Source organism: Chaetura pelagica, unplaced genomic scaffold, assembly GCF_000747805.2.
Source record: "Chaetura pelagica isolate M959 unplaced genomic scaffold, ChaPel_1.0 scaffold17, whole genome shotgun sequence".
Lineage (NCBI taxonomy): Eukaryota > Metazoa > Chordata > Aves > Apodiformes > Apodidae > Chaetura > Chaetura pelagica.
In genome coordinates this window covers 8,574,312-8,587,135 of record NW_009970726.1, presented here as the reverse complement: position 1 = coordinate 8,587,135, position 12,824 = coordinate 8,574,312, and the positions used below count along the sequence as shown (strand labels likewise).

General features: G+C 34.0%; 1 protein-coding gene across 3 annotated transcripts in view; it reads left to right on the top strand.

Moving 5' to 3' along the window:
• PFKP (phosphofructokinase, platelet) overlaps nucleotides 1-12,824 on the top strand; it is a 42,697-nt gene that overhangs the window by 24,489 nt on the left and 5,384 nt on the right. For 2 of the 3 annotated variants that reach the window (XM_010006998.1, XM_010006995.1), the window contains exons 13-17: nucleotides 1,539-1,685; nucleotides 2,533-2,603; nucleotides 3,042-3,129; nucleotides 4,080-4,232; nucleotides 12,302-12,466. In XM_010006998.1, coding sequence (XP_010005300.1) covers nucleotides 1,539-1,685; nucleotides 2,533-2,603; nucleotides 3,042-3,129; nucleotides 4,080-4,232; nucleotides 12,302-12,466 — 624 coding nt within the window. Of the gene's footprint in view, nucleotides 1-1,538; nucleotides 1,686-2,532; nucleotides 2,604-3,041; nucleotides 3,130-4,079; nucleotides 4,233-9,991; nucleotides 10,145-12,301; nucleotides 12,467-12,824 lie in introns of all 3 variants that reach the window. The other variant, XM_010006996.1, reaches the window with a different exon arrangement.

The window sequence follows — 12,824 nt, the reverse complement described above, 5'->3', positions numbered from 1 at the left end:
ATTGTAGTGAAAATAGGCAAAGTTCATTTGAGTAGCTGACCTGTTTTGAAGTTCTGTGGATAGCAAGTAACACAATCACAACTAGCCATTTTAGTTGACAAAAATTGCCTTGTAATATGTAATCGAAAACTTCACACAGTAAAGGAAACTTGGTTACAGATTAAAAGTCATAGCAGAAGCTTTCAAGGAGATTATGTTAAAATAACTAGTTTTACCTAAACATAAACCTTATTTGTGTTTTACCTAAATATAAATAAAAGAAAGTATGTAGACCACAGTTATTTCACATATACCTGCCAAAATGGTCATTTAAAAAAAAAAAAAAAAAAAAAAAAAAGGTTGTTTGACCTTTAAGAGATCAAAGAATTCAAGATTATTATTTTTTTTTAATGGATAATTCAGCATTTGCTTTGCTAGATCAGGTGTGTGTGTGTTGTTGTTTTTTTTTTCCTACACCAACGCAAATATAGAACTGTCAACACTGGGCTAACTTTGTCATTGGAATCAAATGTAGACCACTTGTAGTTATTAACTGCTCGGATTTGACCGCACTAGAGAAATCCCTGTGCTTCAGTAAAAGGGGTTGGATGGGAATTAAAAAGCAAATGAAATGTGTGTGTCACGGGAACTGAGGAAAAGACTAAGCTGATCAGATCACTAGAGCCTACGGAATCATCTGCTTCAGCAGTGTTGCTGCACACTGATACTTTGCTGCCTGAGTTTCCTTTGCATTTTTCTATAATCCTTTGATTGTGCCAAAGCTAGAAAAGAAAACAAATACAATTTGTTTTGGGTCCTTTTTTTTTTTTTTTTTTTTAATTGGAAGTGATTCCATGATCATTACCTAACAATGGTTCTCTTTGGTTTTGTTTTGTATTCTCATCATCCAAGATGAAGCTAGTAACTTCTATCCCTTCCACAGGACCAATTTATTACAATTCTGTCATTTTGCTGTTAGGAAATGCTTTAAAAACTACCATAATCTGAAAATATATTGTATTGTGAGATATGCTGAGTTCTCCTGTTTACTGCTATATTGTCAACTGCTCTAAAAACCTGGCTGTTACTTTAATTTAAAAGTTGTTTTGTGTTCTGCTTTGCATGGTACTGATGATATACACTAAACTGCTATGGTGATAGAATCAGTTCCTACTCTCTCCTTGGATACTCCAGGTGTTCTTTAAAAAAACCTACTGCTTTGATTACATGAAACTGGTTGAATAATTCAGGGTATTTTGTTTCTTGAACCTAGCTGAGCTAGAATATAAAAAACTGAATAACTTAACCTGAAAACCACATGAAAATGTGATGAAGTCTAATTTAAAAACATTCTCTTTTTTAAGCTGTTTGTTTCTTTGTGATATTCTCCAAATGTGGGAATATGCGTATGTATCTTCTAGTCAGCTTTACATTTTGGATAGTTTTAGGGGCTTTGAAATTTCTTACCCTACATTCCAATATTTAGCAACTGGTATGATGGACAAATGAACATGTAGAAATTAAATTACTTACTAAACATTACTTTTTTTCTCTTGCAGAGTAATTTTAATGTGGCAGTTTTAAATGTTGGTGCCCCTGCAGCTGGAATGAATGCTGCAGTGAGGGCTGCAGTGAGAGTTGGCATAACTGAAGGCCATAAAATGTTTGCTGTCATTGATGGATTTGAAGGTTTTTCTAGAGGGAAGGTCAGTATTATGTGTGGATTACATAATAATATGTATCCCATCCCATATCACAACCTGTATGTTCTTAGAAGGTATGTTCTGTTGTAACTGTTGTGGGAACTGATTCTGTAAGTTCTTTTATTTCAGAAAGATAAATAAACCCCAAATTTTGACTGTATTTCTCAGCTAATAAAGTCTATAGATTCATTTATCTTCAGTATTGATAATCACATGCTGTAGAGCTGCAAAATTAATTCAAATGAATCCTACCTTCCTATTTTGATCAACATTTAGCATATGGGAGGTTATCCACAAAATAGCAGAAGAATCACTGATTCTGTGTGATGAATTGTTCTGTCTGTTTTTCTTTCCTATAAGAAACGTTGCAGTAGGGCTTTTTGAGTCAGGAACCTTCACCCCCCCATGTGAGTTGGATTCTTCTGTTTCCCAGTTTTAAATGTTAAGTATCAGCTGATATACTGAGGAGAAACTGGATGTAAGACTTAGGATTTCTATGCCTAGCTGGAGGCATAGGTTCCAAAACTAACTTCAAAGAATTAGTTTTGCATTTTTGTGTTTCACATTTGGTAGGAGATGGTGTGAAAATAGGATCATGATAGGAATCAAGGAGACAGGTTTCATCATGGTCTGGAAAAAAAAAAACACAACAAATTAAATGGAAAGGAGTTGGTAGAAATTGAAGAGAAATAGTTAACTTCTTGATGCTCTTTTCTTTCTTTGCCAAGTTAATTTTTGGTGCTTTCTTTGCCCAACAACTTGTCCCAAAAGCTTTACCTGAAGTAGTACCTGATGTTTACTGCACTGTTTACTTCAAGAGAAGTAATTGGATAATTACTTTTATTTAAAGATAAAGGAAATCAGCTGGGGAGATGTTGGAGGCTGGACTGGTCAAGGAGGATCAATTCTTGGTACAAAACGGTAATGTCAATATTTTGCCTATTGATATGATGAATTCTAGTATTTTATGTAACCAGTGGTGATTCCATGCTCTTTTCCTTCCACAAGATGTTTTAAGTCCTCAGTTTTGTTTTGGTTTATTCGCTAATTGTTATGTTCCAACTTGAGTATCTTTATAGTACTGTACCAGCTCTGAAGAGAGAATGAAAATAGGAGTAGGGACCTCAACTTAAAAATTTCCTGGAGTCCTTACACTGACAAGGATTACAAATTTGAATTTCTTTACAGCTGAAATGATTCCTTACTGGTTGTCAGGAAGAATTATTTGTATGGATAAATTTGTAAACCAAAAAATACTGTATTGCCTGCTTGTTTTACTGCTTCAGCCTAGTAATTAGTTCTTATTGCTGCAAAGTCTGTACATGGTTTTTATTTTTATTTTGATCTAATAATTTTTAGTACGCTTCCTGCAAAATATTTGGAGAAGATTGCTGACCAGATGCGCACTAACAACATTAACGCCCTTATGGTTATTGGTGGATTTGAGGTACACTGAAATGTCTTAATTATGTCTTAAGTACAATAGAATCCCTAACAAAAGGAACAAACCATTTAAATTTTTACCCAATCTTCGTGGAAACTGTTCTTCGTTATAACTATGTAGTGTTTAACTTACATATAGTGTTTAGGATCAAAATCCTGTCAATCACTGATTCTGAGGAAAGTTGGCATTCAAGACAGGGACTAGTAACTGCAAAACAGCATGTGCTGAATGGATAAACCAGGTGAGATAGCATGATAGTGGTTTTGTATTTAAAAAACCAATAATTATATATATCAGTAGTGCAAGTTCCAGTCTACAGTGTATCAATACTTAGAACATGCTTTTAGAAGTTCTTGACCTTTAATAGTAATTATCCTATGGTCCTATATTTAAGCCACTCTTTCTCACGTAGTGCATTTCAAAATCAGCAATAGACCTAGAGAAGTATTTTGTGGTTTTTTTATTTGTTTCATGTTAATTTCATTTTACCAAAATAATCAGTTTTTGAGACCTTGAGTCAGGAAAGTATTTTGCCCACTCTTTCCAGAGAAGAATATGCTTATTGCTTCCTGATAAGGAAGGAATAATCAATTTTTTCCAACTTGCTAGGCGTGTCCCTAGTTTAGGAATATTAAGATTTTAAATCAGGAGCAACAGTACCTGAAGATTGGGGACCTAGTTTACAGTATGTTTGTGTTGTAGAAAGCACTAATATGTCAAAATTATATTTTCCCTGGAACACTGATGTTCTGTTTGTTGTTTGTTTTCAAATGTATAAATGTTTTTAATTCTTTCTTTTTTGTCTGTTAGATTTTAGTGGGTCCTTAGTACTTTGACTTGCTGAAGTGTGCTGTGGTAGAAATGGCTCCCCCTGTGGCCCTTTCCATTTATCAGTCCAACTTTACCGTTATTTTTTCCATCCTAATTTTTCACCCAATGCCTGTGCCCAACAGGCGTACCTCGGACTTCTGGAATTGTCAGCTGCCCGAGAGAAATATGACGAATTCTGTGTTCCCATGGTTATGGTTCCTGCAACTGTATCCAACAATGTACCGGGTTCAGATTTCAGCATTGGTGCAGATACTGCTCTGAACACTATAACTGATGTAAGTCTATTCAGGTGTGTGCGCTTACTAACAAAGCAGTTCTGGTTGAAACTGACTAAATTGGCTAGACCTGGATATTTTTATAGACCAGACCTTGGAAATGTAATCTGGAAAATGATACAGTGACTTGATATACCCACATTCATAATACCTATTTAAAAATGGCAGTTTAGGATCCCAAATGCTTCCATTAGGTTTCCTCTGAAACTGCCATGACCTGTACATATGTAAGCTACAAAAGAAAATTACATACATCTATTATACATGGAAGAAGGAAACCTAAAGCTAAGATTTGATCATTTGATGCACCGTAGAGGGAAAAATCCCTATTATATGTGAAGTATTAGTACATGCAGCTGTAAAGAATGCAGAGTGAACGTTGTTCTGTTCAGAAGGAGATCCTTATTTATGTATGTAACTTTCTCTAATAGAGAATGTAAGATTCATATATCTCTAATATACAGGAATTACATGCATTCTACCAATAGAGATTAAAAAAAAAAGAGTTGAGACATATTATGAAGTCTTTTTAAAAAATCAAATCCAGTTATACAATGTAAAAAAAAAACAACACACAAATTATTGATTTATACTAAACTTAGTTGTATAGAAAGAGCATTGTCAAACACTACAGAAATGAGGTTCTCAGGCATGCACATTTACAGTTCATCAGAATCACTTAAGCAGCATTAATCTGTCATACCTCTACTAAGAGGAGCAATTCTGTTTCTGTATATTCAGACATAATTATGTGTGTGAAATAGTAACAGTAGCATTACACTTCTTTCATTTTTTTCTTTTCATCACTATCTGCAGACACATGTATTACAGATACAGTTGCAGACTGTTCATAGTTGAAAACACAGTAAAGACCTAATAAAGCATTTGTATTCAAAATTGATTTTTTTTGTTATAAAGAAGAAACAGAATTATTTCACAACTTGCTTACTGAATTACAATAAATTACCATATTATATTACAAGTGCCACTTTCTGATTTTTGTCTCCAGCCAAGTTGGAGCAGAATGTAGAATTTTTTCACTGATTGTACATATTGAGCTAGATTTTTACAAGCGGAAAATAATGAGCAAGGTGCTCATATAAAATGGGAAAAAGAATTTTAATGCCTCTGAAAACAAAATGTCAGTTCTACTCTAATTTTGACATATTTGAAAATTTTAATCATTATATTATTTTCAGAAATTTGAGGGATTCCTCACATGCTGTCAGCTTCAAGAGCACTAACATAATTTTCCACCTGTTTTATTTTTACCGCACCAACATAAATACTTTTATCTTTAGCAAAATAAGCACTTCAGTTAGGAAATTTCAGTTTTCTTAACTATTGCTTTGAACAAGACCATAAACTAACTAAAATTTATACTGAATTTTTATAGACTACTTAGGTTATAAATGTTGATGTTTCCAGTTCTGGTAAATAAAAATATCTCTCCAAAATTATTTGTCACAAATTAAGGTGAGTAAAATGATTGTGCATAGCACCTACTTTTCTTCCTTTCTTTTCTTCTTAAGCTTTGTTTACTTAACTTGCTTCTTTTTAAAGTTTATTTCATGTAGAGTTGGATACATCATAGTCTCTCGTTATATTTTGCATTATATTAGGTTTATAGATATCATCCACCTTCACTAGATAATAAAATGTCAGTATCTCCATATGTTCAATGCACTAGTTGAAAACTTTTCAAACTGTTTTTTTTACTAATAGCTTTTTTCTTGGTTTTGTGTTTTATTTTGCCTAGATTTTTCTCTGAAATAAATATGAAATATAATGGCTTTCTAAGATTTAGGTTAAGTCCAATGGAAAATTAAGTTTGGTTCTTTTTAGGGGGGAAGGAGCAGACTTTTGTGTTGGAGAAACATTTCTGTTTGGTATCTTTTCAGTTTTCTGCTGTGATTGTTTGAACATAATTCACTAAAACCGATAATGAAAAATATATCCTTTCATTCCTGTGTTGTATGTTCAGATCAGGTTCAGTAGTGATTATTCCCCCTATTAAATGTGACTGAGACTGCATACAAGTCACACAACTGACTGTGGTAAAGCAAAGTAGCAGACAGACATGAATGTCCATTTTATCTAGTTTATAGCATTTTTATTCCTGTTGCTACTGTTAGGTGAATAAATGCACCATAGTTTTCAATGCTTTCAGATTAGTACATTTTACAAACACCACAATATCATGACACTTAGTTTTTCTGTGGTACTGTTCTTATTTCTGAGTTCTTGAAAAGTTTTAGTAAGGTAAGTACATTTCTGTTGATTAATGAGGCCTTTTTAATGTCTGGCATTACTAGACACTTGTCATTGTTTGATTGTTTGAAACTTGTCAAGGCATGTAAATTTTACCTTGAGACATGTGCAGATAAAATGTACTGAGGTGCTGTATTTAAAAAGAGAAATACTAAAAACCAGGCCAACAGATACATAACATCTGAATAAGAGATTAGACAAGAGTGTGGTTTTCCCTAAGTTGTGAATAGTGGATTGTACATTTCTCAATAATTAGAATTTAGGTTCTGTAACAGATTCTGAGACCATCTTGAAATGCTCTTTTTTTTTTTTTTTTTTTTTTTCCTTTCTTGTTTTAAAGTACAGGCTTCTAATCACTTGAATAGTAGGATTTTGTTTGGTTTTGAAGATTGTTTAAAATTTATCTTCTGCTCTATTCTTCAGTTTTTAGTGAGAATAATTGTCAATGAAAACTCCACAATATGAAATAACTGGTGAAAGCTGGAGGGTTCTGTACCTGAAAAGGTTGTGCTTAAGGCTTGTATATCCAGATAGGCAAAATAAATTGTTTAGAACTGCAGGCTAAGAAGATGAACCTTCACTTCTCTGTGAAGAGAAGCATCAGTAAAGTAACTACCATAATATAAATACCTATATTCTCAACTTCAGGTTGCTAGTCCAGTGAAATGAATAGACTTATTTCATACAGAAGAGCTCTGGAATGTAAAAAATGAAGTGTTTTTTTCCCCTACATAACCAGGAAGGATAGAAATTTCTTTTTAAATGAAAATTAGATTGCTTAATACTGATCGAAAAGAGGCATTAGCAATACATTTTGCAGGTGGAATTATAAGCAGAGAACTACTGTGTAATTAAATGGATTAAATAAAGAAACTCAATCAACTGCAGAACATGGAAAGAGATCTGAAAGGATGAAAATTTAATTTGAAAACAAAACCTACAAGAGGAGACAGATGGAAAGAGGAATAAACCAGAATAAGGTATGGAAGAATATTAATTTGATTTAGGAGATGTAAAAATAAATGGGAAAATCTGAAGAAAAAGTATCAACTAGAGATGGAGAAAAATAGAACCAGACAAAGAAAGATGCTGAAACTCTCATGTTTTTCTTTGAGAATCTGCCTTTTCCTTTCATCACATGGAAGGAGGTATGAGTTGATCAGTAGGTTTTGTGAGAAAAGAATTGCATACAGCCACAAGAAGACCCTTTCTCACTGAGGAGCAAATAAAGCTAGAGTTAGATTGCCCTGATGCAGTCTCCATGCAGTTTCCTTGAAAAACAGACTTTGGTACACTCTCTGTCCTGGTTCTAGTGTATGTGGCTCCACATTAGTCTGAACTAGGAAGTTGAAAATTATCCTGGCCGAGCTAGCTAACTAATTTATCATCCAGGTCAGTTCTAGCAACAGCTGAATGTGGATCTAGGAGTAAGTCCATCCCTTTCATGGCTTTACATTTTTATCAACATGAAGTCAACAAACCACAGTCTTTGTTTGACTGCCTGTATTTTTATAAATCATCCTTAGTTATGGCAATACCCTTTTTAATTACATAAATATAATAAAAGGGTGTGAAAGGGTGAAATCAATTTATTGACATGGTACAGTATGTCTCTATGATCTTACTGTAGTACATATTAAAAAAACAAACACATTGCAAAACAATTACTAAAACTACCGATCTCTTGTTTGCCCTTTATAGTTATTAAATTACTATTGAAAAAAAAATCATTTTTTTCTGAATTGATGTGAAGATGTTGCATATAATGATCTAATGCTCATGCTTGGTGAAGGTACAGTCTTTGGATATGTTTGCTGAAATCACTTGCATCAAATAAAATGTCAATATTTAATGCAAGTAAAACATATCTTAACTGCATCCTAACATATCATAAATGCAGACTAACCAATCGTGTTAGTTATTGCTCTAAATCTCCCTTCAACTTGGTTTCCCAAAAGTCTCAATATAAAACTTTTTTGAGAAACTAATGTTTTGTGGATCTCCAGGAGCATTCTCCAGAAGTGTTTTTACCAAAACACTGCAACTCTGTGTGTGTCTTTGGTTTTCAGTACAAATTAATCTTGAAAGCATCCTGAGTGAGCTGAGTTGGGTTTGGCAGTTACTGACATTTTTTCAGTGAAGCCCCATCCACTCTAAAAAATGTAAAATCTGTTTGTTGCTCCTCTGGCTATACTGCGTCTCAGAACTACAGGTCTGAAAGTGCAGTCTGTTAAACTGTGTTTCAGATTTAAACTGGAAATTGATCGTAGTACTGAACTTAATTGGAAGTTGCACATGAGATAGGATTTAGAAAGTCAGTTTGCACTTCATGCACCTACTGCTGTATGTCCTGGATCTGCTTTATCTACAAAAAAAAATCCAGAGAGCAGAACCTTCACAAGGGTTTCCCCCCCCCCCGCAATTTTTCCTAAGTTAGATTTAAATCAGTCACTGTATAGATATTTCTGGAGATAGCTTGATAGCTGTCTAGTAAATTGATCTGCTATTTGCTTCTCTGAACTGATTCAAGAAATTGAGAAGATGAGACTTCTGTGAACATCAGTCCTTTCTGGGAGAAAAAGATTAAGAAAAGCATAATACACTATGTAATCAGGCTTTCCTGTGATCCTGTGCAAAGATGTTACATAGGCAGCTTGAAAACTGCCACACATCAGAGATGCTGATTAGTTTAGATTAGAAAAAAAACTGGAATAATATAACTCAAAAAAATAATAAAAATGTTTACTGACTTCAACCAGCTGCACCATCTTAACCTTTAAGTATTATTTTGACATCTATTAGGAACATCTAATCCTTTTCACATGATTATTTATTTTGTAGTGTTTGGAATCTTACCAAGGACCTACAGATGCTTTGCAAAGAATCTTTGAACTATACTTGCAAACTTTATGAATGCACTTATGTGCACATCTGTTTTTTTCTGGACCTATGTCCAGTCTATGTGCATAGAAGCAGATGTGTGATGTTGATAGAATCTTGGGAGATGTAGGCAAAACTTCTTTACTTGGTGGAAATAGATTTGTCTTGACTATGTGAGATAACATAGTTTCTTAAAAAGCAGTTTTCTTTAAGCACTTCCTTCAAGTTGTAGGTGTTCTATTAGTTAACTTCCTAACTCCTTCACATGTAGAAACTTGGTTCTTTTAAGTGGTTTCTTGTGGAATGATTTCTGGTCTACCTTTATGCTGTCTTTCTGCCCAACTGCTTCAGACCTCTCTACTGTGCATACTTCACATTCGCTCTGTATTAACTTGCACTAATATTCTGCATTTCTTCCAAGAGCATTGTGCCAATGCAACCCCAGTGCACTGTTGTGGTATGTACAGGATATCCACTCCCAAATAATCTCACCAATTGTATTTACTTGGGCCAATGGACAGCCAAATTTACCATCACATGCAAGGAGTCATTAACAGAGCTATACAAAGACCAGGAATGTATCACTCATACTTGTACCACTGCTTCAGGCCTATGAGAGTTGTCTGCAGCTACACGAGGCACGTTCCTGCTATGAGGAGTTTTGCGTACCTATCTGTGTGTTGCCTGCTACTATTAGCAACAATGTGCCAGGCACAGACTTTAGCATTGGTGCTGACACTGCCTTGAATGCTATTGTGGAGGTAAGACTGTATATCTTTTAAAAGTTAAGATGGTAAAATATGTAAGATAAGGATACTGGAAGACCTTGAAATGTCTAGTTTTCTGAAATAATTCAGTTACTGCATTTTTATAATGGTTTATAATTAAGAAGTTTTTCAAGATTGATTAAAGATTAGCCCAATAAAAATTCATTATATTTTATGTTTAACTTTTGGGGACTCTGTTTTGTCATCCAAGACTGCTGCATTAGTGCTTAGGGCATCTGCTTTTACTGAGAATAAAATTTGCCTTTGATTTAGCTTTTTGTCTTGCGTAGCTCCTGAGCATTACTCAGGTGTAAGAAGAAAGCGCATGTTTTATAAATAAATGACGCACTTACTGTATGGACTAATGACTAAGCTCCGTGCAGTAGGGCATGTCAAGTACATGGTTAACACTAAACAGATTAATAATCCCATAGGCTGCATTAGGCTTAACATACATTAGGTGCATATAAATACATGCATACTACAAGCAGCTAAGTCTGTCACTGATCCTAAAGAAACAGTTTGGGGCCAGTGAGTTTTCCATTTCAGTCAGAGCAATTAGTTTCCCATAGCTTTTTCCCTTGAGTACAGCTGCTGTGTATGAACTCTTTAAGTTCTTTACTATCCTATTGAGTCTGCTGGAGCCACGGCAGGGAATTGAGGTCTAATGCATGCAAATGAGCAAACCACTGAAGAGCTCTGGGTTTTGTCAAACCCCACATTATCAATCCATATAACTAACTATGAAGTAATTGGCCAAGAAAGTCAGAAATCCATGGGTTTCAGAAATGCAGGTTTGTTGTCCCACTCTGATACAGAGTCAGTTATTTATATGGGCTGAAAATGCATCATAGGCAGGACACTTCTACCACTCCATTAGCTGCTTTTATAAAAGTCAGGCTGTCTGCTAATTATGACTAAGCAATTTTAACAGTGATCCACCTGTAAAAGTGAAAACCTGAAAACAAAGTGGGAGAAAATAATTGTATTATTTCTGCTTCCTTTTATTTAATGTATTACTAATTTGTACAGCTTTCAGTAATACTCTCAGTAAAAAAACCAAATATGTTATCATAATTCAAGTTTCAAGATGACAAACTTTCCAGGTACTTTTATTTTACATTTTTACTCAACAGAACTGGTGTAGGGACAGTATGTCAGTTTTGCAAAATTATTTATTTCTTTTTAAGACATAAAAAGAAAGTGTATCTTCTTCTTACTTTCTAAAATAATGATACATTATTTTATATTTTAAAATACATTTGAAGGGTAGAAAAACTCATTCTAGGAAATGAGAGTTTGCCAAATAGTTTTTTGGATATTATTAAAACCTGGATATGCATAGTAACCTTGTTCCTAGGTTTCTTCCTAAGTTTCCTAGGCCCTACCACACTGAAGATTTTCTGTTATTTTTTAAGTCTCTTGGGCAGCTCTAATAAACTTTTATTTTAATTGGTGGCATGTGAGCAACAGATCTCTTTGTAGAGAACAATTCTTATGGTGCTCAGAGTAAGATGCACGTGGAGATTACAGTCTCTATAGTAAGTATGTACCTATTAATAATTTTTTTTTTAAAAGCTCCTGTAGTGCTTGAAAGAATTATATTTATGTAGATATCATTATTGGAAAATTAAAAATAGGGCAAAACATGCTCAGGACTTAAGTTCAGGAACCTGAACTTCAAGTAGGGTTGGAAATGCAGTGAATTTTAAAATTAATTCAAAGAAGAAATAAACTTCAGTAATTAAGAGAGTTAAAGCAAAGAAGAGAAACTTACTCATGCCAGAGTTAATTAAAAAGCTCCTTTATATCTATTTGTATCTCTGCTAGAAAACTTATCACAGCTTTTATTTCCTTGCACAAACCACAATTAATTCTTGTTTTAGTATTTGCAGGAAGCAAACAAGAGTTGATAGTAGCAAAAGGTTTTATTTTTACTTTAGTGTTCAATGTATGATTTATAAGAATCACTTTATTTGGTAATCATTATAATTAAGTGGATTATGCTATGTTGGAATTTTTAAGGACCTATTTTTTATTCATTCTTTAAACTCTCTTACCAATAAGTGACACAAAATTTCATGACATGTAAGAACATAGACATTCAGCCTCCTTTTTTCTCTAAACTTGCAACATCTTGCCTTCGATTAGACGTGTGATCGCATCAAACAATCAGCCAGTGGGACCAAGCGGCGTGTGTTCATCATTGAGACCATGGGTGGTTACTGTGGTTATCTGGCTAACATGGGGGCCCTTGCAGCAGGGGCAGATGCTGCCTACATCTTTGAAGAACAGTTTGATATTCGGGAGCTCCAGGTATAGAGCATTAGAAATGTTCTCCTCATTTTTAAGTAGATGCTGAAATTGTTGTACTTGATATAGCGTAATGTGTATATTTGAAGTAGATGGCTCATGGCACAAAAAACCCAAATGTTTAGGTTGTGTCTAAAACCAAAGCACTTTCATGTAATGCTAGTTCTTATGCCATATTATATAAAGGAACAAATTCCCAGCTGTTCTTGGCATCAGGTTCTGTTAACTGACAGAACTATTTTATTAGTCACTTAACAGCACCAGGTGAATTGTTTCATTTTCATTCCTCTGATTGAAATTCAAGTTACATGAACAGACCTGGAGAGTTTTAAAAGAGAAAAAAAAAAATAAAAAAAAATGT